A 27,579-nucleotide genomic window follows, 5' to 3' on the forward strand; every position below is an offset into this window, starting at 1 on the left:
TATGCATAAATCTCCTGCAGAATCTTGTTAAAATTCAGATTCCACTTTAGTAGGTAGGGGCATAAATTTTTAAACTAAATACAACTCAGAATAGCACCCAGATTTTTTTAAAAAGATTGTTATTACCAACATACCAGATGTCAACTGTAGTGGGCTGAATGGTAGTGCCCCAAAACATTCGGTTGTAAGAGGTTTGGATAAAATTATATTAGGCTCTGGAAATGAAAAAAATTGCCCTGGATTATCCAGGTGATCCCTGAATGGCATCACAAGTGTTAGACAGGGGGAGGTTAGCCACGCAAAGAAGGGCACATGAAGACAGAGGTCGGGGAGAGAGTGATATGGCCACAAGCCAAGGAATGTTGTGCCTCCAGAGGACCTGCCAACACCTTCATTTGGACTTCTGGCCTTCGGGACATAGGGAAAATAAACTGGTGCTGTAAGCCAACAAGTCTGGGGTAGTTTTCACCCCAATTATAGGAAACAAATATGCCATCTTTAATTCCTTTTTAAGTAAAACACTCCTCATCCTTCAGTGTCATTAAATCTCATCTCCTTTTTTGAGAACACTTTTAGAATCTGAAGGAGATGGGTAGAAGATTCCCTTGTATGATATCTTCATAAATGCTGTATGACATAACTTGCTCTCTTTTCTCATATTACTTTTAAATTTTAGATACACTTACATATTTAGCACTGAGATGTGTCTATATCTCAGTGACTGGTTCTGTTTACTTAATTCATTAACTATTGCAATTCTTTAATTGGCTCAGCACTTTTGCACAAGCCAGTGTATAATTAATTATGGCATTTGATTCTTGTAAATAATTCCTGGTTGTAACTAACATTTTAATAACCTCATTCTAATATCAAAGTAAAGTAAGCAATCTAAATTTCTTGTTGTATTGTTTTCTATCCTGCTTGTAACAAATTACCACAAAGTTAGAAGCATAAAACAAAGCAATGTACTATCTCACGATTCTGTAGGTGGGTCTTACCCAAAGTGGGTCTTACCCAAAGTGGGTCTTACTAGGCTAAACTCACAGTGTCCTTTCAGCAGACTTGTGGAGATAAGCCTTTTATAGCTCCTAGAGGTTGCCCCAATTCCTTGGCTTGTGTCTCCCTTTCCTCTGTTCTCAAAGCAGCAATGTTTCTTCTGTCTGACCTTTCTTCAGTAGCCACATCCTCTCCCTGATCACAGCTGGGAAATGTTTTCTTCTCTTCAGGACCCTTGTAGTTATATTGGGCTGACCTAAACTGTCTGGGATAAATCTCTCCATCTCTGGTCCTTAACCTTAATCACAAATTCAGAGCCCCTTTGCATGTAAGGCGATATATATTCCCAGGTTCCAGATATGAAGGCGTGGATATCTCTGGGTGGGCCATTATATGCCTGCCATATTTTCTACAGACGTCCTAGTTCTCCAGTCAAAGTTTGATGAGGTAAGAGGTTTTGATATCTCATATTACTTCTGAAAACAAAACAGGTTTTTTGATTTTTTTTCTTTTAACTCTATTTTCTAAAGTTATTCAGTTAATAAAAAGTTAACTTAAAACATTGATTATTCATCTATTTTTTGCCTTTGTATAATGTCACTAAATACAATTCTACAATTTTGAGAATCATTATTATGATAGCTGTTATACTAAAATTATTGTTTTTCCTAAGTTAGACATAGATAATAATTTTTAAACTACAGTCAACAGGCTGTCCATAACATTCCCAGAACTTGTTTATCTTATAGCTGGAAGTTTTTACCTTTTGATGACCTTCACCCATTTTACCCATCCCCAACTCCCTACCTCTGGCAACCACCTATCTGTTCTCTGTTTCTATGAGTACAATTTTCCTAGATTCCACACATAAGTGAGAGCCAACATTATTTGTCTTTCTGTCTGACTCAGCATAACACCCTCAAGACTCATTCATGTTGTCACAAATGGCTGGATTTTTTAATGTGTGTGGCTGAATATACATATATATGTGCATGTGCATGTAACTGTATGTCTATGTCTAGGTCTGTGTATAAGCATGTGCATGTATCACATTTTCTTTATCTGTTTATCCGTCAGTGGACATGTAGTTGTTTCCGCATCGTGACTATTGTGAATAATGCTGCAGTGAACATCATAGTGTGGGTGTCTTTTCAAGATAGTGACTTCGTTTTCCTTAGATACATGCCCAGAAGAAGAATTGCTGGATTACATTATAGTTCTATTATTAGGTAGAATTTTTTATTGAATTTCTTGGCGTGACATTGGTTAATAAAATTATGTAGGTTTCAGGTATACAGTTCTATAATACCTCATCTGTATATGATCTTGTGTGCTCACCACCCCAAGTCAAGTCTCCTTCCATCACCATTTATCCCCCTTTGCCCTCTTCTACCTCCCCACCCCCTTTTCCTCTGGTAGTCACTGTTGTCTTTGTCTATGAGATTTTTTTTTGCTTAATCCTTCCCCCTTTTTCACTCAACCCCCCAAAATCTATTGCCTACTTGCATATTTTTGAGAAAATGTCTATTCAGTTCCTCTGCTCACATTTTAAATACATTTTTTCTATTGAATTATATGAGTTCTTTATATATTTTGAATATTAACCCCTTATCAGATACATAGTTTGCAAATATTTTCTCCCATTCTGTAGGTTGTCTTTTTTTTATTGTTTCTCTTGCTGTGCAAAAGTATTTTTGGTTCGATGTAGTCTCACTTGTTTATTTTGCTTTTGTTGCCTTTTTTTTAGACTCATATCCAATGAAATCATTGCTAAGACAGATGTCAAGGAGCTTACCCCTGTTTTCTTCTACAAGTTTTATGACTTTGGGTCTTACATTCAAGTCTTTAGTCCATTTTGAGTTGATTTTTGTGTATGGTGTAAGATAAGGTTCTGGTTTTATTCTTTTGCATGTGGATGACCATTTATGGCAAAGACTACCCTTTCTCCATTGTATATTATTGGGTTCTGTGTTATAATTGACTATATATATGTAGGTTTATTTCTGGGCTCTCTATTCTGTTCATTTGCCTATAATTCATTTATAATTGTTTAAATTTCATTCTTACCAAGTTACTAATTTATTTTATTTTTCATGTATTAACTGAGTATGTTGCCTAAACAAAAGAGAAAATTATCAGACTCTTATGTCCTGATATTTTTAAATGTGTGCACACTTTTGCCTGTATCAAATTCACAAATACATGAAACCCTATTAAATTCCTGCCTTCCAATGAGCCTATCTGGATCATCCCAAACACAGTGATATGATTCTTCCAAAGACTTGAACTCCTTATTTGGCATACTGTTCAGGTGGTGCATGTGAGTTGCATTGAATTATTCATTGCTTTTATATAAATGAACATTTTTTACAAGTGAATTGTGAACTACTTGGTGGCAAATGAAATCATTATTTTTCTTCATATTCCTTTTGTACTTAACACACTGCTCTGCCTATTGTAGGTAATTAGAGTACATTCGCTGACTTGTTGGCAGTATCACATCCTCATCCTCATTATCATTATCAGCATCATCAGTGAGCATTTACTGAGGAAGTGGCAAATCATTATCTAGAACAGCAAAGAATGCCCTCAAAAATGCTTAGCACATATTTTTCTTGCATCATATGCAGGAAAGAAAAACGCCGTCTCTTGTACTGGTGAAGCTATGGGCCAGTTCTGAGCACAAAATGGCTGTGTGATCTACTGGTATTGAAAAAATCAAGACATCTGTCCCACACTCCCTCTGACCTTCGCCAGCATGCTGACTCCATGTAAGCCAAGTCATCTTAGGCATTCATCTGTTCCCTCATCCTCAAAATCGCCACTGTAGCTGTTTGCTTTCTATGTAAACCACTGAGATAGCCTGCCCGTAAAACAAGAAAACAAAAGACAATTCACTTTACAAAGTCAAATTCCTTATGAAAACCAATTTCTGTTCATGGCTATCTTAAAATTACATTCTCAGATAAAATTTCTAAAGGTAATAAATGGTTTTTAAAAGATATTCTCTATGGGATTCCCATACTAAAAGTCTCCCTGAATATGTTTCAGGATAAGAACCTCTCTCTGCTTTGCAGAGCTACACTAGAGCAACTCACTTACTTTCCTTACTTCCGAGATCTTGAAGTTCCTGGGAAACATCCAGCAAGTGATCATGACCCCAGCAAGGAAAAACCAAGGAAAAACCAAGCCCTTTCTGAATCCTAATACATCTGGACTGGGATTGTTGCCCTAGCTATGCCGATGACAAAACTGCCTTACAAGATTGTTTTACGTTGCAAATAAGATATTTTTGTGTGTGTGTGAAAACTCTATGCAAAGGCTGGTTTTTAGGTGCTAAATTCAGGAAAATTAAAAATTCATTTATTTATCTATTTGCTTTGTTGGTATTAATTAAGCATATTTTCATGAAAAATTCACAAATTTGAGATCTCTTATTTGAGTAATCCACATTCAAATTGATGTTTCTCATAATCAAAATATGTAACTTATACTAGATATGGTATGTTATGTTCTAATCTTCATTAGTTAGTAAGGTATAGCATTAACTACTATAGCCATGGCTATCAAAAATACATGCTATTTTCATGAGCTTTTAAAATACTTAAACAAATCATACAGAAAGGAAATGGGTGACTTGATATTTTAAACTGACATCAATATAAGTCAACAAGTTTGTCTTTAAGATAAAAAATGCTACTGGGTTATTTGGGCATAATTATCATGGTTAATAACAGAAGTATTTTAAATGGGTAGGTAACAAAGATAAACACGCATTTATTTTTTTTTTAATTTTGAGATTACAATTTAGTATTTTCACATTACCCTTAAACCACATCCTGCATATTTTGGATTTCAGAGAGTTTAGGATTAAGAGAAGTTCTTTTCATCTAATGCTTATTTTCAGAGTTTGCTTTGATTATTTTTCTCTAGCATGATACATAAGAGTTTTGAGTTCTTCAAAGATCCTCTGGACTTATGAGCAAAGGAAGATGAGGATTAAGATGATCTTATTTTTATTTAGTATTTATTAAGCACCTAAGTTATTCCAGAATTTGTAGAAAACACCAAACTAAAATAGCCTCAAAACATCTTTGTCTCAGATTCTAGATTCAGATGCCTAACCAATCCTGCCATCTTCCTTTTATAGATGAAAAAATTGAGCCACAAAAAGCTTAAGTTGTTTATCTCTGGCCATGCAGCTGACTAATGGCAGAACAGGGCATACATAGACCCTGAGGTTTTCACTCCTACCCAGTCAGTATGCTTTCTACCACACCAATCTGCCACTCATGACCACCGAATGTTTCTGAGAAGGATAACTATGTGATTTTACATTAGAATATAGCAACAATTGCAGGTGAGGATGGTGTCTTATTATCCATGCAATAACAATGAGTCTTTATAAATGTATGTTGAATAATTGAGCTGCTGGCTGGTGCTCATCGCACTCTATAATATGGCATAGGAATTAGTGCATCTTCTTTGACTGATGGAAGCATCTTACCTGAAACCTAGCTGTTCAATTAACCTCAATTTTGTAGTCTCACTGGCAATAAAGTTCACAAACTCCTATCTAGGGGGAACTAACCTCTAGGGCTCTGGTCTTGAAAATCCCAGTGTTCAAAGTGACCGTGCAAAGCTTCCTGGGCAAATGTTATTTTCCAGCCCCCCGAGCTGATGTTTCAACACATGCCCTGACTGTATTATTATACTGCCCAGGTGAGCAGACAAGTCCAAATAGGCACAGCAGTTTCTATCACAATAGGGTCCATTAACAAGATTTTTAGAAACCAATTAAGTAATTGAAAAATTACAAAATTACACTGAATAATGTAAATTATATCTATGGTAATACTACAATTATATTTTTCTTTAAATCCAAAAAATCAGATTTGATCTCTAGATACCTAAAACTTGTTTGACAACAATCTTCCCCACTAGGAAGTACCTTAAGACAATAATCTAGGCAAATAGGTACCCTCTTCTAAAATGAGGATTTTGTCCCAAATCCCAAAGTATACTCATGATAAACTAAGTTAAACCACATGAAGGGTACATTTTTATCTGTACCAGATTTTGTCCTAACTGATCACATACACTTGAAGTAGATTGAGAAGCCTTCTTGTGTACTTTTTTTAAAAAGATTTTATTTATTGATTTTTAGAGGGGGTGGAAGAGAGGGAGAGAAACATTAATGTGCTAGAGAAACATCAATATGTTGCCTCTCGCACACCCCCAACTGGGGACCTTGACCAAAACCCAGGCATGTGACCTAAATAGGACCCGTGACCTTTCAGTTTGCAGGACAATGCCCAACCCATTATGCCACACCAGCCAGGACTTCTGTCCTTTTCACCCAAGCCCTGTTCAGAATCTTTATTTACCAGATTAATAAGAAAATGTTGATGAGAAAACAAGCCAGAATTTCTAAGGCCAAGAGAAAATGAGCCTAATCTATTCACTCCAGTTTTAGTGTGCAAACAAGGAAAGGAGAGTGCATGCCCCAAGCATCTCTGCTAGACACACATCCCAGAACCTGATTCCTGGGGGGTGGTATAAGGAAGATGATAGCTGGGGGTGGGAGAGCTGGAAGACTTCATCTGGATCTTTCTCTAGACAGAAACAACACATTGCACATAGATGACAAGAGGCTGCAACATGTTGTTGGGCAATATTCCTGTGTTTCTGAGTTCTAATCCTGGCTCCACCACCTACTACATGGGTGAACTTGGCCAAGTTATTTACCGACAATACCCTAGACTTTGGGGAACAGATGACACCTCTTTTCTTTCTCATATCACTGACTGATCCCTCCAGCCATTCCTCACTGTCAGAATGGTAGAGCAACAATAGAGTGTAATAGTGAAGAAAGTAGACTCGACAATCAGACAAGTTTGGCTTCTAATTCTAGCTGTCACATAGAGCTATAACTTTGGAAAATTACTTCTTGTAAGTCACAGTTTTCTAATTAGTAAAACAGAGGTGATATGTGTGTTTGCTTAGTAAGTTCATTGTATGTGTTAGATAAAATAATGTATGTACAGTATTTAGCACAATGCATGACCCAGTTTGATAAATGTTAAGTCTTAATTACAATAGCCAAAGCTTGAGTGTGAGCTTGAAAGGGATGTGGGAAGAAGAGGCTATTCAGTCAGCTATAAACTTAGACTTAGGGTCACCTCAGGCACCTAAATATAGATGTCCCTTCATATGATTCAGCCTACATCCTTAGGCTGTCACTCCAAGTATTGCCACCAAAACCCTCAAGTAATCATGAATGTTTCCTCCTCAAAAATGTTCATTTCCCTCAGACTTTTTGCAGCAGTGGGTAGTGGATAAGGTTTGAGGATCTGGAGTATTCTTGTTAAATCTAATCTTACTATCATTTCTTCCACCAAAATTTAGGTTAAATGCCAACAGACTGCCTAAAACACGAGTCAGTAGAATTTATGTCTGTCGTGCTCGTATTGGTTGCAGCAGTCCTCCAGTCCTGAAGCATTAGGACAGAATCTCCACCCAATTTGTGTATTTCAGTCATCTTCTGTTCTATCTTCCATTCTGATCACAGCACACTATCTTCTCCAGTAGACTTTTCAGATTCTCCAGGGATGTCTTTAAACTGAATATATGTCCATAGTATTCTTGAATAAAACTACTCAATGACTTTCTATTGCATTTAAATCAAATGCAAAGCCATTCTTAGAGCCTACTTGGTCTACAAAATTTGGCTTCTACCTAATCCCCAAATTTATTTCATGGCATCCCTCCCCTACCCACTTCTCTGTTCTCACTATAATCCAGTCATTTTTTGAATAAGCCAGGCTGTTTTCCCTATGAAGGCTGTTACACTTATTCCCTCTACCTGGAGTATTCTTTCATTGCATCTTCTCATTGTTTTCTAATTATTCAAGTTGCAATTAAAACAGTGTCTTCTGAGAGAGGCCTAATTTAACCTCCCTATCTAGTAACTCAGCCCTTTCCAAATCATGTCAACTTTATTGTTCTCACAGCACTATCTCCAATTGTTTGTTTACATATTTATGATTCTTCTTTCTCCACCAGGAAGCAATCTGCTGAGAGCAGAGACCTTATCTTACCTTTTATCATCAATTTCTAGAATAGTGACTATTTCATGGACTCTCAAAAATAGGGGGTGGAGCAAAAGTAGGTTTACAGTTGTTCATATGGAAAATAATACAATAATTAATAAATAATAATACAAGAATAAACCACTCACAACTATGAACCTACTTTTGCCCCACACTGTATTTATAAATGTGACGAGGAATGAATGGCCTGACATCTTAGTAGCAGGCAGTTCTTCACCTACTCCCTCTTTGATAGCTCTGAAATTTATTCAGCACTGAATAAGAATGTTTAGGACATTGCTACCTTTATAGCAGTGATAGTTTCTATAATCCCTTTAATTCTCTACATGGTGAGAATTTCAACTTCCAGGTAATTTTGCACAGTCTTCTTTGTGCATTCTCACTGATTGCTGGGTGGAGCACCATCACCTCTCTTTGTGTGCAGTAGAGGGCAAGATGGAACACTTTTTAAACCCTTGGGTACACAATAGAGTTTCTACCAGAAGGGACTCACTTCCAGGCAGTGTTCCTTGGAGGTATCTATTCCCAGAAAACACAGACATTCCTAAATTCTTTGTTTTTCCTCTCCCCATTGAGCAATTCCAAACTACAACTATTTTTTTCACATTGCTTTTTTTGGGGCATTCTTTATTTATGCATTCTTATGCCATTCCTCATAACCATATTTATGGTTTCCCAGTCTTGTTTGCATTTTCTCTGCCCCTCATTACAAGCCTATAATAACTTAAGCAAGAAAATATGGCAATCAACATGAATTTACATCATGCCTAATTGTCTTAATTCAATTACCTATTCACTTATTCATTTGACAAATATTTATTGAGCACCTAGCTTGTGTGATATGTTGTGCAAACCCTAGGAATATACTAGTGAACAGGATAAAGTCTGTGGCCTCAGGTAGCATACATTCTAGTTGGTATTGACAGCAATAAATAAATTAAAAATAGATTTATTGTATGCATTATGTTATATGTACAATAAACATCATAATATATTGAGACATACAATATATCCATTTTGATTGTCCATCATTAGTCTTAAAGGTTAAATTTTAATTTTTTTTAAGTATACATGATGTTTTTGAATTCTAAATAACGTTCTTAATTAAATCATGATTTACTCAATATACTATGGTTTACTTAAGAACTAAACATGCTATTATGTGTCCATATAAATCTTGAAAGTTATAACAAAAAACAAGTTTGGCATGTCCCATCATTTTTAGTTTCAGAGTTTTATTATAAATTATGTATTAATTTAAATAAGCAAATAATCACTAACATTCTCCCCTAGTACCTCTCTTCAATCCCAAGCACCCATGTATTATTTGTAAATTCATATGTATTGATATTATTTTAAAGGTCTTTAAAAAAAGTCTAAACATTTTAAAGGTCTAGTTAAGGCCATGGGAAAATAGTTCCTTTCAACTTTACTCTAAGTAGGTTACAGGGGCTTTTATTTTTTGTTTTTTTTTTAATGGTTTTATTTTATTTTTAGAGAGAGGGGAAGGGAAAGAGACAGAGAGGGAGAGAAACATCAATGTGTGGTTGCCTCTTGCATGCTCCCCACTGGGGACCTGGCCTGCAACCCAGGCATGTGCCCTGACTGGGAATCGAATGGTGACCCTTTGGTTCATAGGCTGGCACTCAATCCACAGAGCCACACCAGCCATGGCTAGATTACAGGGTTTTAAAAGTTTATTCCATCAGCTAAAATAAAGAGCTTGATATTTTGCCTACAGTTTAAAGAAAAGAAGTGGCACTGAACCCAAGTGTAAGCCCCCAGTTATTAAGCAGAGAAAATGAAATACAAATGTGTGTTGTTCTTTTAAACTATGCACAATCATCTTGTATAGAAGGAGAAGTATGGCAGTGTGAATTTTCATAACCCCAGTATATTCTTAATTTATTAAGAATAACCATATATTAACTCTATGGCACCCTTCTAGATAATGTGCTCATTATCATAACAACAGTTTACAACTAATTTGAGACATTTTCCTATGCTTGCTGAATGCATACTGATATACTGTAGGGATCAAAGACTTAAGTTGGTAAATCTTCATTCAAAGTGCCAACTGGGACACTAATTAGCTGTAGGTCCATGAACAAAATATTTAATATTTGCCTTATATGATTTAAAAATGGAGATAGAAATGCCTAACTTACTTAGCATAAACAAAGTAAAGCCCTTGTCACCTAGAAGGTTGTCAATAAATGTGACTGTTATACTTCTCACCATCAAGTGTGCAGATGGCTCATGCCCACATCGAGGTTCACATATGGGAAGTAGGTGGAAGAAAGGTATTTTTTTTCTTTTTTCTTTTGGCAATTTGTACACTTAACAAACATTTTACTGCACGTCTTCTCTGTGCTGGGCATGCAGCATGACTGCAGAGGAACCGAGGAAAGTGATAGCTCCCCTAATCACAAGCAGCTCACCATCTACTAGGAGGACGAGACAGTGGAAAGACCGATAAGACACAGCGTGCTAATTTAGGGAAGAGCTAAGAAATGGGTTCTGTGGGGACACAGCCTGAGGGTGGGGATTAGTCTATGAAATGCTCCAAGAAGATGAGTTTCAAAGGATAAGAGGAAATGCTCAGATGGTAAAAGAGAGGAAGTTTATTCCAGATTCCCAGATGAAGGAGTCATCTGTCAGTAGACTGTGAACTCCATGAGGTCAGGGTCTTAGTTTATTCAATATGAGATCGCTAGCACCTAGGACAGCACACAGGACACATTGGTCTCTGAAGTGTACTCAAATGAGACCCTCTAAAGCATAGTATGATTTATTGTATTCAGAAGCATATACTAAGAGATATAGATGAGCTTTAATGTCAGGATTGTATAGAGACAAAAAAGGGTTTTTTTTTTAATGTTGATAGAATCCAGTCTATTATGAGAACCATGTTCATAGTGAATTATAAAGCCTATATAGTAAGTTAAGATACCATTTTATAGTTTCTCCTCACTAAGTGCTTTAACCCACAATTAGTCTGGTTAGTTGTTGAGACTCTCTTCTGGCTTAGTCACATGGTCTATTGTGTGTCTCAGGATGTTGTTGCCCCATTTGAATGGCCACATTCTTTCTGCCTTTCTTATTTCTGACTTTTTAGTCTTTGTTTGTGTCTGAAACCCTTTGATCCAAACCAACACACTCTGCAAAGCTGTGAGTGCCTATCTGCCTGCTAATGACTGCAGTGTCCGTCATTTTCCTGTTAGGTTCCAAGAGAGTCTCTTATTCTCCTCAATTGTATTCTCCCTGCAAGGTGGAGGTCACATTGATGCTGATGATGACAAGTAAAATCGCTTTGTTTTGTTGCTTCAGGTCCTCTTCCTCTCTTCTCCACCCCACTCTCTACCCAGGGAGGCTGTTTCTGTGGAAGTATAGACATGGTATCACATCTCTGGCCCTAGTCAGTCCAATATGAGGCTCCATTATTTATTCCCTTGGCCTTCCTTCTATGGGGTAACATACAGGTACCTGTGTCCCTTGAGATAAGGTCTCTGCCTTCTGTAGGATGTTCTAAATCTGTATCTTTCACTACTTTTTAGGATTTTATAAACTTATAAACTCTCCCACTTGGGGGATGAGGGGAAGGTCTGTGGCAGGGATGATGCCAAACAAAGAAAGACAAATACCATCTGATTTCATTTATATATAGAATCTAAAGAACAAAATAAATGAACAAACAAAACAGAAACAGGCTCATAGACACAGAGAACAAACTGAGGGTTGCAAGAAGCAAAAGGGCTTTGAGAGGTCTGGACGAGAAAGGTCAAGAGACTACGAAGTACAGAATGGTAGGTAACAAAATAGCCATGAGCGTGTAAAGTACAGCATAGGGAATGTAGTTGATAATATTGTAATAACAATTGATGATGCCAGGTGGGTACTAAATTTATCGGAGGGGAGGTCACTTCATAAACTATATAAATGTCTAGACACTACTATACACCTAAAATTAATGTGAAATAATATTAAATATCAACTGTAATTGAAAAGTAAGAATAAAATGAAGAAATAAATAAACCACAACTATGATCAAGGAAAAAAGAGGGAGAGAAGCCACTTTCTTGCCCCTGGAACCTAGGCTGGTCTGTGACCTGTGCTGGCCCACGAGACACGGAAGTGAAAGTGCCGGCTCTGGGCCTAGGCCTCCAACAGGAAGGACTAACAATGGTCTTACATGTAACCTGAGAATTGTGTAAACAGTGAAAATGTGTCTAAATGCAATTGAATAAGAGGCTGTAGAATTTTAAAATAATAACCGGCATAAAAAATTTCAGAAACTGACTTGGTTCAGGGAAGTGTATAATGATTATAATTTATAATCAGAATTTCAGAGAAATTTTGAAAAGTTAGAAAACAATTGTTTGTTGGAACATAGGCTCCATTTGCAAAATGAAATGAAGATTCCCTAAAATTAATGATTCATAAAAACACTGCAGAGTTTTCATATGCTAGAAGATAAAACTTCATGCTTTATTTGTCTCCACAGGGAGCACGCTGACAGCCCCAGAGAGGCAGCACAAGAACTTAGCTCGGCTGAGAGCTCTCATCCCCTTGAAATGAATGTTTCAGTTTTAGTGCAGAGACATACTGCTTAATGTGCATTTTTTAAAGTGACTTTGGCTTCACTGTTGAAAAAACACCAATTTGATGTATCAGGTTTATGTCTCCTAGTTAAGGTTTGGCAAGAAAAATCAGGCAACACATGTACTCAACTAATAACAAGTTTATGATTTTGTATTTTAATCCACTGCTGGGAAAAGACAAACGGCCAAAGATCCAAATGATATATTAATGGTCTAAATTGTATTTTAATTCATCTTTATACCAACACATGAGAAGTAGTGAAGACCTAACTAAGCTTTCCATACGTTTTTCAACTGACGTTGGCCTCACACTTGAGGTCACAGACCATCTCAGTAAAAATCTCAGGTTCCACATGGTCCTCAGCATCAGAAACACTCAGATCTTGATATTAGCAACAACTTGTTCTAGTGGCTTTGTTGTGGTTGCTGTTGTTACCGAAAGAAAAACTAGTGTTTTCTGCAAAGGTTGCAAATAAATGCAGACCGACATTCATGGCTTTGAATGAGTATCGTCTGATTTACGGAAACACTTGTATTGGTTATATCTTGACTTGTTTAGAGGAGATTAAAGGGTTTTATCTAAGAACAATGAGCATTTTGGAAGCTTTCCTTTTAGAAACAACCATCATTTAAAAGAGCCCTTAAATAAATCAAGTATGGTTTTCATGTTTCTTTAGGGAAATTGTGATAAAAAATGTTATTAGAATGAAAAAGATCACATATTGTATGATTCTATTCATATGAAAAATCCAGTGAAGGCAAATCTATAGAGACAAAAAGTAGATTAGTGGTTGCCTGGGGCTGCGGATAGGAAGGGGTGGGGGAGTGGTTGCCTGGGGCTGGGGATAGCGACTGACGTGGGCACTCGGGATCTCTTTGGGGTGATCAAAATATTGCACAGCTCTGCAAATTTACTAAATATCACACAAAACTTAGGTGTAAATTTTATCTCATGTAAATTATACCTGAATGAAGTTGTTATATTTTAAAGGAAAAAGAATTGCTATTAAATAAACTTAAAACAATTATTTATAATATTGTCCAGTTTCTTTTGAAACAACAGAGGGCTACAAATATGGAAGCTTTCAATTACTAAAAAATGTCACATTCAGGCTGAAATAAACCTAATTCTTCAAAGAACTCTCATAACCTGTTCTGTACATTCTGGATCCCAGAATGTTAACTTTATTGTAAATTACATCTATCCTGTATAATACGTGAAAATATTGTTTAAACTTTAACTTCAAAATACATTCAGAGTTTTAACTGAGAGTGCCTAAACTTAACAAAGGAATTGAACCGTGTACTGCAAACCTAACACAAGTATGCACACCTAGGCAATGGTATTGCAATATAATTACAAAGTATTTCATTTCCTTATCCTAAAGAACTGACAAAACCCTTAACATAGTATAAATACAATAGCAAAAGTAGTAGTAAAGTAATTTTTAAAGCAATAGATATTTATGGAGTGTTTGTGTGCCAGGCATTGTTACGTGCTTAGTGAAAATAGCATTATATAACTCACACAGTACTGAAAGGCTGTGGTTCTGCCTGTTTTATAATAGAGAAAACTGAGCCTCAAAAAGGATAACTAACTTAGCAGTGTCACCAAGTAAGCAGGGGGCAGGGCCAGCATTCAGGTCTAGGTGTGTGTGTCCTGTGAAGAGGGTTAGAAACATGGTCTTTGTGGGAAGCTGCCCTGAGTGTGAAGTGGACACCCCACTCTGAAGCTGCATATCCTTGGGGAGCTTACTCACACTGTCAATGCCTTGAGCTCTCACATTTATAAAATGAGGACAATAAATGCTATCTACTCATTATACATTTGGGGGATAATCAAATAAGATAATGAATGCAAAGCTTCTAATGTTTTACTCAGAATATAGTGTTTTCTTAATAAGTGATAGCTGATAGTATTAGGAATAACTAATATTCACTTTGGAAGAAAATATATATTTTATAAATTAGTACATTAAATTAATTATTCAAAAGTTAATTAACATCATTCTAATTATTGGAAAATTCATATAATAAAAAGTAAACAAGAAAAAAGATTTTAACGAGCTCTCAGGTGCTTTACAACTACCTCTCACCTCTTCTGTCCCATTATTTTTTCTTACATTCCTACTCTGTACTTTTATAATGATATATTTCTAGTTATATGTTGAGTTTTAATTTCCTGACACTTTATCACCAATTACTACACATCAATAGTTCTAATCAACTTTTAAAATAATTTCTTGCCCTGGCTGCTGTGGCTTAGTGGATTGAGTGTTGGACTGTGAACCAAAGGATCACAGGTTCTATTCCCAGTCAGGGCACATGTCTGGGTTGTGGGACAGGTCCCCAGCATGGGGTGTGCAAGAGACAACCACACATTGATGTTTCTCTCCCTCTGTTTCTCCTTCCCTTCCCCTCTCTGTAAAAATAAATAAATAAAATCTTAAAAATAATAATAATAATTTCAAGAAGAATGTTGTTCTTTAGGAATATTTTTCATTGTAGCAAATACTGTTTTTCTATTTCACTCAAAAAAACTTTTAAAATACACTTTAGCACACATGTAGCCACGCTGGAAAAACATTGGTGGAGTTGTTTTCATTTGCTCTGTACAGATTTGTGTGCAAGAGCTCCTTGTGTTTATCTTTTCTACTTTTAAAATTACAGAAATTTTAATTGAACATTTTGTTCTATTAAAAAAATTAAACTATAGATATGATGGTCATCAGAATTTCCATTGAGAAAGAGACAGTATTTGCATATTGCTTACAAATTGGGCATACAGGACAGAAAGTAAGGCCCTGAAAGCACCTGAATGTGAGCTGAGCAGTTGCATGTAAAAGGAAGAGTTTATTCTGTTGCTTTATAGAGTTGAAGGAGAACCCAACCATAAGGGAAAGGCTGCAAGAAGGCTTAATTAATTAAATGCTTAGGTTCAAGCAGGATTTTGGTCTTTGTTTTGTTATACTTTTGGGGTTTGAGGGGTGTTTGGCTTGGTTGGGTAGAAGCTTGCTGGACTTTGTGGGAACTTACTTAAGAGAATATAGGCTTTATGAATATAGGGAAGCATCAAGAGTTTGAGCAACCCACCTGAGGACAGAGAGTGAACCTAGAGGGACCCACACTTGGAGTCAGTTTGGCCTCACTTGAAGTTGTCTAGCTTCAGAAAACCTCAGGATTCACAAAAAATCACAGAGCAGACACTTAAGTCTTACAAGGCTGGAAAGTGAAATTGGAAATAAACTTACTCAGGTTTACATAGACAGGACGCTAACTCACGTGGGAGGGCTACATATAATAATGTAAAATAGTAAAATTATGGCCAAATATATACAATATAAGACTGTCAGTCATTTTACCCACAAGAACATTGAAAAGTAAAGATATTTAGGTATTCAAATAAGGTAAAAATAGAGCAATCAACTTTGCATTTTTAATTCTTTACAATATATGTTTATTCTATAGTATTTATGTATTTATTCTTTTTGATAATAGAGCTTAGTGAGAAAGATAAATTAACCACAGTGGTGATAACTTGTCTATTTATCCTTATAGTTTTACCAATTTTTGCTTTAAATATTTTGAGGCAATATTTGGTTCATCCCAGGTTGGAATTGTTCTATCTTTCAGTGACTTGAATATTTTGTTATTATCTGGTGACTCTTTACCTCTAGAAAAGCTTTTTTCCTCTCAAATTCCATTTAGTCTAATATTAATATACTGATACAGCTTTTTGGATAGAAATTTCTTATTTATATTTTTTGATCACTTATCTTTCCACCTTACATTTTATATCATATTTTTGTGTGTACTCTAATAACCTTTGCCTTTTAACTTAAACATTTTGCCACTTACATTCATTGTAATTACTTACCTATTTCAATTTATTACTATCTGTATTAGTTTGCTAGAGATGCCATAACACAATACCATAGACTGGGTGGCTAAATAACAGAAATTTTTTTTCTCACAGTTCTCAAGGCTAGAAGTCCAAGACAGATCTAGATGTGAGCATATGTGGTTTATGCTCCTTGGCTTGCAGACGTCTCCTTTACATTGTGTGTTCACATCAGCCTTCTCCTATGCACAAACATCCCTGATGTTTCTCTGTGTTCAGATTTTCTCCTCTGATGAAGTCTGATTGGATTAGGGAGGGCCTTCCCTAACTGGTTCATTTAAACTCAATTCTTTTGGTATTGTAGAAGACTCTGCTGTTATTATTTTAAATCATCAAATATTTTATTTACTACTTTCTTTGCTTACCATTCTATTCTTTATCTCTGACTTTCCATCTGGAGTCATTTTCTTTTGCCTTAAGTACATCCTGAAGAATTTCTTTGATCAAGAATCTGGTGTTAGCCAAGTCCCTTCTATTTTTGGTCTAAAATTTTTAGTATGTTGCTTACCAGAGATACTTTCTCTGGATGTATACTTTCTCTGGATGTATAACTCTGAAATGATTCTTCTTTCCTCTAGACACATTGAAGAGATTTTTTTATTGTTGTTTTTCCTCAGCTCTTTGTTGAGGAAATAAATCCTGTTAATCTCCCTACCTAAAAGGCTGGATCTTATTTCCTATCACTATCCCCTCACCCCCAACACCCACCTCACAAGGTAATGAAATCCTTGAGTAAAGTCCCCAGGGTTTGGAAAATGCCTGCCAGACAAAGATGACTTTAGGGCTCTCCTTTCCTCTCTGGGTTCCTGCTTTCACTTAGTTTTTGGACTCTGAATATTTCTCATTTTCTTGCCAAAGCATAAATGCATGTTACAAGTTGTCTTTTAGATTATATCCAGAGTTTTTATTTGTTTTCAGCAGGAAGGTCAGTCTTAATATCTGGTATGCCAATCTGCTGGAAAAATAAGGCTGACTCGTCTTTCATCTAAAAAGAGACAGAGATAAAGAGAGACAGAGACAAAGACAGAGGAGGGTTTTTTTTTTTTTTTCTTTTTCTGTTAGTTGAGTTCCATTTAAAAGTTGAGACTTATTTTGGACATTTTTTCCCCTCTCTCTGTCCTTTCATGACTTGCCTAACTTCAGGAGAAGTCCTGATGGAATAAAGATTTCAAGCACTTCTAGGACTGCATATGGATCTTTCCGTTATAGCCCGTGGCCTTATTGTATAAGCAAGGACACCCCTACTGGCTGCTGGTTTAGTAGTATAAGAACATTTTTGAGTTACTATCCATTTAGGATTTCTGCTATAAAAGCTAAAAAGCAAGTAGGGTAAAAGCACGCAGGAATCTATATAAATTTAACTTGGAGTGATGTGGGGGAAATGAGGAGGGCTAAGGATTGAGTCTATATAAGATTGAGCACAACAATCACAATGAATGCTAGTTCCTCCAGCCATATCTTTTGGAAATATCACTAATCCATCACAACACTCCCTCCGCATCCTCAACACAGTATTCTCAGCACTTAATGCCATACTACCAGAGGAGCCAGGAAGATGATGCTTATCCGCAAAGTAACAACTAAGTGAAATTATGTTTCTGTTCTTCAGGTTTTCAATTAGGATATTGTTAGTAATATGTTTTCTCAGGTCAATAGAGAAGAGAATTTTTTTAATTTTCTAACTTCACCCTTTTGGAAACTGCTACCTAAGGTAAACCATATAGGGCTTCCTATAATTGGCTTCACAAAGACCCAAAAAGTACCATCCAGTAATTGCTGGAGAGGTAAAGAAAGATTTGCTTACAGGTTCTTCCAAATGAGAACTTGCCAGGGAATTCTACACTTTGACCTAGATTTGGAAATAAATGCATTAAGAACTTTTCCAATTGTATTTTTTTTCCTAGAACTTGAGATCAATTAGCTTGATCAAGAAAAGAGTATGATTCATCCATTTGTGCTACCTTGTTTCCACATTAGTGACTTACTATCAGCTGTTCCCTTTACCTGACAGGCCCCTATGCTAGATCGTTACATGGCTTACTTGCTCTCGTTCTTCAAGTCTTGGCTTAAATGTGACCTACTCAAGGTTTCTTCTGATTACCAAAAGTAGCCTTCACCACCACCAACTCATTCTCTATCAACCATCTTTCACATTTGCTTTACGGCATTTATTACCCACTGGACGTATTTTTCCATGCCTGTTGCCTGTCTTCCAGCACCAGAACATAAATTCTGAAAGCTCAGATCTTTAATGTCTTGTTTATCACTGAATTATTGGCACCTATAATAATGCCTAACATACTCAATGATATCTATGAAGGAATTAATATGAATGGGAAATATGTACTTACTGTATAACTTTGAACTATGGAGTTAATTTTATAAAGTTATTTTAATTTGTAAAGAGATTTTTTATTCTTATGGTACCAAGAAGAAGGGATACAATTTATATTTTTATAACAAAAATATGTCAGAGTTCAGATGAAAGAAGATTGCAAGGATTAGAAGGATAAACTAATGAGGCTGGGTTTTAATCTGAGTTTTTTCATTTACTAGCCATGAAACCTGGAGTGAGGTACTCAATCTCTCTTTTCCTCAGTTTTTCTTTTAATCTAAAAGTGACGACAAAGAGAAGACAATAGGATTGAGGGGAAAATAAATAAATTGTGTATTACAAACACTTCAAATAATGTCTGTATTTAGGAAGACTCTAAGAGTTATCATTTATATTGTCATATAAAATTACTATAAATGTACTTTTTCCATGCTCAGTTAACTTGTCACAAATGTCTTTATCTGTCATGGGATCATTGTAAGGTGAAATATAAAGCACTTAGGATAGTATCTGGCTCAGGTAACACTCAATAACTATAGCTTTTATTAGCAAACACACTTTATTCAAATGACTAATATTCATTTACTCTCTCCATTCTCTATTTTTTCTGTTACCAGTCTGTGATCTTCATTCGTGACAGGAATTCTCATGGGCAGCAGGTGTCAGCGTACATTGACTATGCCCACAGGCTAAAGACTGAAGATTTTGAAGCCTACTTTAATGGGAAAAAAAGACTTCTTCCAAGACCCACAGATTTGAGGTAAATTGTACTCATTTCTCACACCTTTGGTAGGAGAACGAGCTCCTCAGAAGCAGAAATAGAGGACTTTTATCTCATGTTCTACATTGTGCCTAGAATGTTAATGTGTATACAGTAGGAAGATGGTAAGAGTGGTTTGAATTAAAAAAAATACAGAGAATAGAGAGTGAACATAGATGCATTTTTCCCATTAACAGCCTGAGAAAGAGAACTCTTCAGAGATGAGGTAAGTAAATTCTCAGCAACATTCTTTTTAAAGGATAAGTAGAGCCTAAAAATTGTTAACCTCATAAGGACCTTGTACCACTTGGGACTTGGTTTGTCTAGAAGCCACAAGAGCAGTCCATTTAACACATTCTCTTCCCACTGTTCTTTGGCCACCAACAAAAATACAGCTCTCTGACTGGCTCACTCTTGTTTACTCTCATCACAGGCTTATTCTGGGATTCCTTCTACCCATCATTCTTTTTACTATGGACTTTTACTTTTTCCTCTGGAGCTGTGAGCTCATCACATGGGAACTCCTCTAGTCACAGATCCCATCCCTCTTCCTTATTTTGAAAAGCTCTCAAGCTTAACATCTTATTCTACTATCTCTCAACTGACCATAGAACACAAAGCAGTAGCAGCATTCTGATTGGACTCTCTTTTATATCTTTAAACTACCTTAATTTAATACTGTATATGGTTGTTGGGTAAGGGTCCATTTTTTAAATTGTTTTCCATATCACTAATAATGTGTCTTAGCAAAACTTATTGAAAGGCACACTGTCTCCTTCTGCACACCTGCAACACCATTGGTATCATAACTTAAGTTCTATATGTGTTGGTTTGCTTCTGACTTCACTCTTTTGTTTTACTAATCCCTCTCAGAAACAACACAATCTTGCTCATTTGTTATATTGTCATAATAATTCTTGATATAAAGAAAAGAGAATTTATTCAACTTGTTTTTCTTCTTCAGGAGTATCTATGCTATGCCTGTCCTTTACTCTTTCATATAAATTTTAGATTCAACTGATAAAGTTCACATATAAAAAGTTATAATTTTGATTGGAATTGCTTTCAAGTTGTGACCAATGTATAATTAATTGACATCTTTATAATATTAAGTCTTCCATTCATTTACTTATATTTATTTGTCTTCTTACATGTCTTTTAATAATGTTTTATGATTTTCTCCATTAGAGAACTTTATTATTTTGTGTTTTTTCTCCTCAGTGCCAAATAATATACGATTTTTTAAACAAAATTAGTTCTATTCCAATGATCCCACTAGATAGTTTTTACCAAGTGAGTTTAATTTAAGGGAACTAACAGAATTAAACTTCAGATTTTTTCACACAAGAGATTTCATGCCAATAAATGACTTAAACAGTTGTTGCTAAGGGAAAAATATCTTTGAGATACATAAACCATACTTGGTTCAATTAGGATAAAAAAAAAACTTTAAAGATTTCATAAGGTCTCTTTCTATTTACTTACCTCTTACATGCTGTTTTCTCCTCTGTAGGAAGAGAAATTAGTTCTGTGATTAGCATACTGTCTTGCATTTTTATTTGGAAAATAGAAATATCAACAGACAGTGGCCACTGTTAAGAATTGCAGCAGTAGAGAGGGCTCTGAGCACTTGATCATCCTGTCAGATCAGACTCCATTTGGACCCTGTGTAAGACTGAGTGCCTTCCTCTCAACATACTTGTACATAACTCATAATAGCATGTTACAATTTACCAAGCTCCTTTACACTTCGCTATAACAACTTCATGAAATAAGTCCAACAATCATGATTCCTGTCATCTGAGAGAGGAGAAAATGGAGTAAAGCACTTGCTAAAAGCACACAAGCAAAACGATGATGAATATGAACAAGTTCTTAGGAATTAGAATTCACTGCTCACCTCCAGGACACTATTTTGGGCTTAAAAGCTTTTGTATCCTGAGAAAGATTACACTATATAGAATCCTTGAGTTATGTTCTACCCCACATTTAGATGCTTAAATATCTATATTTATATATATTTTGAACAAATATCTAAATATGCCCATAGAGCTCTATTCGTTCCCCAAATAGGATGATCAGGAGGAAATAAAAAGTCCCCTTTTTGTTTCTGCTGAGAAAGTCCATGAAATATTCATACCCTTGACCAAAGAATGCCCCTTAATCCTAACGCTTTGAGAAGTATTACTGTCAAGTTTCCCTCTCCGTCCTATTGTCTGTTTTATTAAAATGTTCGACATGCCAAACCTGTGAGGCCAGAATTATAAAGTTGTGCTTATCCTGTACCCTGTGCGTGAGTGCATTCTCACGAAAGCATCTGGTAACATTGGCACATCCCCATGTGTTTTTTTAAAAGAGTAAGTAGTTAGTTTTTCTGCAAGTGGTATGTAAAATATTGCTTATTTTGAAGTTATTATTATCATTCTGTGTCTAAATATGTGACTGACTAACCATTAGACTATCAGGTTAGTCTCTTCAACAGATATTTGCTGAATTTGAAAGAGGAGGGAAGCTTTGGGTGAAAGGATGCTGACCATCTAGCTCTTTGATATTCAAAGTGTGGTCCATCTACCAGTAGCACTTCCACCACTTGAGATCCCAGAAGAAATGAAGCATGTCAGGCTCTATTCCAACCAGTGAATCACAATCGGCATTTTTAACACGATCCCCAAAGTTTCAATATGCATATTGAAATATTAAAGTTTGAGAAGCTCGCTTTAGACCTGTACTGTCAGTAGGATAGACCCTAGCCACATACAGCTATTGACAATTTTGAATGTGACTACCTCTACATTAAGGTTTGCTGTAAGTGTAAAATATGCACTGATTTTCAATGCATCATTAAAATATAAACTATATCATTAATACATTCATATTAATTACATGTTAAATAATATTTTGGATATGTTGGGCTAAATGAAATATATAATTAAAATTATTTTCATCTACTATTTCACTTTTTAATGTTGCTATTAGAAAATTTAAAATGATATATGTGGCTCACATTCTTTCTCTCCGTCTCTCTCTCCCCTACCCTCTTGCCCACTCTCTCTCTCCTTCTCTCTCTCTCTCATATTCTCTCTGAAAGGAGAGCATTTTTTTGGCCTACTTGTCCCCAACCCGGAGGTTTAATCCCATCCCAATCTTTAGGACCAATAATGATTTTAGACAGACATGATGTAAGAACCAAAAATCCAAGATTAGCAGTGAGTAGGATCTGGCTTGGCTGCACACATGTTTCATTTGGCCTATACTACATATTCAAAACTTTTTCAATGTTTTAGAAATAGGAGACATCATATAAATATTATTGACTTACAGATTCTCTTAAAAACTACACCGGGCCTTCATTTCTCATCACAACCATGATCTAGAATTAAACAGCAGCTGCTTCTCAAGATGGGACATGTTCTCACAAGACGAACGTAGACTTGACCACTCACATGTACCAGCTGCTGCACCATCACCCTCGAGTCACTCCTTTGTGGTACCTATCAAATTCTTCTAGACTTTGAGTTTGTGACTTCTGGTTTGAATTACTGTCTTAGATTTTAAAAGTCTTATTTGCTAACATTATGGCAAATTATTTCCCTTGCTCGACCACTCTGAGTGAGTTTAATTTCAGCCTTGGACTCTGTCAGTTTGCTCCATATCACTGGTTAACAAAGCTGGACTGAGTCAGAGTCTGAGATGGTAATGATTCTGATAAAAATTAATTCAGCACTTCTTGTACACAAGGCACTGTACTTAATTACATATATATATGGATATGTATATATATATGTATGTATGTGTGTATATATAATTCACTTACTCTTTTTTAAATATATTTATTGATTATGCTATTACAGTTGTCCCATTTCCGCCCCTTCACTCAACTCCATCCTGCCCACCCCCTCCATCCCACATTCCCCACCTATAGTTCATATCCATGGGTCATACTTATAAGTTCTTTGGCTTCTACATTTCCTACACTATTCTTACCCTCCCCCTGTCTATTTTCCACCTATCATTTATGCTATTTATTCTCTGTACTTTTCCCCCCTCTCTCCCCCTCCCAATCCCCTATTGATAACCCTCCATGTGATCTCCATTTCTGTGGTTCTGTTTCTGTTCTAGTTGTTTGCTTAGTTTTCTTTTGTTTTGGTTTTAGGTATGGTTGTTAATAACTGTCAGTTTGCTATCATTTTTACTGTTCATATTTCTTATGAACAGTAAAAAATAAAAAATAATTTTACTTACTCTTTACAACAGTCTTACGGTTAGGGATCTTTTCCACATTTTAACAAGTGTATCACAGAGCTGTTAATTGGCTTAACCAAACTTACACAGAGACACATTTACACTCACAACTAGAAATAAAAGATCAAATAAAGACCTGTGGAGCCCCAAATGCTGTAATTTTTTTTTAATATATGATCTACTTTAGGACTTTGTCATGAAAAAAATATTATTTTCCCCTTTTGTCTCATACCCATGTTCTAGTCATTGTCAGTTAGCATATTTCTTTACAAGACCCAACTTGGGGTTGTTTTTCAGAACTTTGAGCCATCCTGCTGTCCACAGTTAAGACTGGGGAATTGCAGCCATCCTGTACCCGCCCTGGCCACTTCCTCCTTTCATTGAGCTTGGCAGAAAGCAGCCCTTTGTACTTAACGAGGCTTTTATTTTCAGCCAGTCTGAGTAAGAATTACAGTGTCCCACAGCTTTGTGTGTGGAAGAACTCTGGTCGGAACTGAGAGTGGCCTTTAATTGTGGCTTCAGCCTAAAAGTCTTTAGGAAAAAATTGGCCCCAACTGAACCTCAGTTATGTCCCAGAATACTTTTAGAATCTATTCATACCTTCTAAACTGTGGTTCACATAATTTTGTAATATTTACTTGGAATTCTTTGACAAATAAATTTAACTTTACAATATTTATCTCATTTAGTTTCCTTTTATCCCAATCTAAACATTAAATGACATCTTTCACGGATAACTCAAGGATGAAGAGAGGCCTCAAAATGTATATTCAGATGAACCTTTCCTCCCTCTCTATAAAACCCAAATATATTAGAAACAATAATACCTCCTAAATTTTTACTGAAATATCTATCTGCATTATTTTCTGGTAGAATTTTATCCAAGCCCTATTTAGTTAATTGCTTTAAAAAAAAAGTCAGGCTCCCAGAACAATCACCTGGTAGTCTCTTTAATTGTCTAGAATGTGTTTTCCTGAAGATTATGTCTCTGGGTAAACCTTAAGTGAATAATTAGAGGTCTGAGATGACCTCTAGTTTATTGACTGTACTTACTGTGGTTAAGACATGATTATTCCTTACACAATATTTTTTCCAACATTTAAAAATTTTGGTAAAGTATACTTAACATAAAATTTACCATTTTAAGTGTACTGTCTGGTGGTATTCAAATTGTGCAACTTCCCCAACTTTTCCTTATAAAATTTTAAAATTTTTGAAAAACTTCAAAGAACAGTACAATAAATACCAATATACTTACAACCCAGACTAAACAGTTGTTAATGTTTTCCAAATTAGCTTGAGTTCTACAAAGTATGTTGCTGTGTATGTTTGTGTGAGTGTAGCATTTTGATGTAGCTTGCACATTTCACCTGTAAATATTTTATTATGAATTTCATAAGAATAAGAACATTCTCCAATATAACACCACTGTTATTATGCATAAGAAAATCAATAATTATTTCCAATTCTCATGTAACATCCAGCTCATATTTAGGTTTTCTTAATTATTCTCAAAATATATTTTATAGCTGGTTTTGTGAACTATCACCTAATTAGCCTACCCACCCACCCCCCACTTTCCAACAAGATACTTTTCCTTGGTCATGTCATTAATATGTTTTTAAAGAGTTATTTATTTATTGAATTTTTATTTCCCAATCACAGTTTACATTCAATATTATTTTGTTTTAGTGTCAGGTGTGGAGCATAGTGGTCAGACAGTCATGTACTTTACAGCGTTCCCCCTAATATCCCAGTATCCACCCGGCACCATGCAGAGTTACTACACTATTCTCAGCTCTGCTGTACTTTCTATCCCCAAGACTATTTCATAACTACAACTTGTACTTGTTCCCTTCACCATTTTCACCTAGTCCCTCAAATTCCCTCCCCTCTGGCAACCATCAGTCTGATCTCTGTATCTATGAGTCTGTTTCTATTTTGTTTATTTTGCTCTTTAAATGCTCTTCACATATAAGTGAAATTATGTGGTATTTGTCTTTCTCTGTCTGACTTATTTCACTTAGCATAATACCATCTGGGTCCATCTATGCTATCTCAAATTGTAAGATTTCACTCTTTGTTATGGCCAAGCAATATCCCATTGTATATGCATGCCACAACTTCTATAAATACTTGTCTATGGATGGGCACTTGGTTTCTTCCACATCTTGTCTATTGTAAATAATGCTGCAATGAACATAGGGGTATATATATTCTTTTGAATTAATGGTATTGATGTTTTAAAGACATAAGTCCAGCTGCCTTATACATATAAGACACACATATCTTTTGGAATTAGTGTTTTCATATTCTTCAGACAAATACCCAGAAAAGAAGTTCCTGGATCATATGGTGGTTCTAGTCTTAATTTTTTAAGGACCCTGTATACTGTTTTCCATAGTGATTGTACTAATTTACAATCCCACCAACAGTATACAAGGGCTCCCTTAAGAAAGGATATGTAGCAAACTTGCTTTGATATTAAGTTGGTTTTATTAAATTTTCTAAATTAAAGAAAGAATGAATTTGTTCTTAAAATACATTTTATTGATTATGCTATAATGGTTGTCCCAATTTTTCCCCTTTGCTCCCCTCTGCCCAGTGCCTCCTTCCCTCCAGCAATCCCCACCTTAGTTCATGTCCGTGGGTTGTGATCTTTGGACTTGAACATATAAGATCTTTGGCTTCTCCATTTCCTATTCTATTCTTAACATCCTCAGTCTATTTTGTACCTATCAGCTATGCTTCTTGATCACTGCACCTTTCCTCCATTCTCCCCCTTCCCCTTTCCAGCTGATAACCCCCCACATGATCTCCATATCAATGATTCTGTTCCTGTTCTGTTTGTTTGCCTAGTTTGTTTTTTAGATTCAGTTGTTTATAATTGTGAATTTATTGCCCTTTTAATGGTCATAGTTTTGATCTTCTTTTTCTTAAATAAGTCCCTTTAACATTTCATATAATAAGGGTTTGGTGATGATGAAGTCTTTTAGCTTTGCCTTGCTTGGGAAGCACTTTATCTGCTCTTCCATTCTAAATGATAGCTTTGCTGGATAGAATAATCTAGACTGTAGGTCCTTGTTTTCCATCACTTTGAATACTTCTTGCCAGTCACCTCTAGCCTGAAAAGTTTCTCTTGAGAAATCAGCTGACAGTCTTATGGGAGCTCCTTTGTAGGTAACCCTGCTTTTCTCTTGCTGCTTTTAAGAGTCTCTCTTTTTCTTTAACCTTTGGCATTTTAATTATGATGTGTCTTCGAGTGGTCCTCTTTGGGTCAAACTTGTTTGGGAGTCTCTGTGCTTCCTGGAGTTGTATGTCTATTTCCTTCACCAAATGAGGGAAGTTTTCTTTCATTATTTTTTCAAATAAGTTTTCCATTTCTTGCTATTCTTCTCATTCTGGCATTCCTATGATTTGGATGTTGGTGCATTTGGAGATGTCTCAGAAGCTACTTGGCCAATCCTTTTTGTGTGTGATTCTTTTTTCTTCTTGCTTTTCTGGTGAAAATGCATATTTCTTATGTGTCAAATCAATGATTTGAATCTCAGCTTCATCCCCTCCACTGTTGGTTCCTTATAGATTTTTCTTTATTTCATTTAATGTAACCTTCATTTATGCCCAGGGCTTTT

At 35.8% G+C, this 27,579-nt stretch overlaps 1 protein-coding gene across 2 annotated transcripts in view; it reads left to right on the forward strand.

Annotated features, from left to right (window-relative positions):
- The window catches only part of CFAP299 (cilia and flagella associated protein 299), a 498,584-nt gene that overhangs the window by 416,178 nt on the left and 54,827 nt on the right, over positions 1-27,579 (forward strand). For both annotated transcript variants that reach the window (XM_045187284.2, XM_045187276.2), the window contains exon 4: positions 19,563-19,705. In XM_045187284.2, coding sequence (XP_045043219.1) covers positions 19,563-19,705 — 143 coding nt within the window. The remainder of the gene's footprint in view (positions 1-19,562; positions 19,706-27,579) is intronic.

Source organism: Desmodus rotundus, chromosome 4 (assembly GCF_022682495.2).
Source record: "Desmodus rotundus isolate HL8 chromosome 4, HLdesRot8A.1, whole genome shotgun sequence".
In the NCBI taxonomy this organism is placed as follows: Eukaryota; Metazoa; Chordata; class Mammalia; order Chiroptera; family Phyllostomidae; genus Desmodus; species Desmodus rotundus.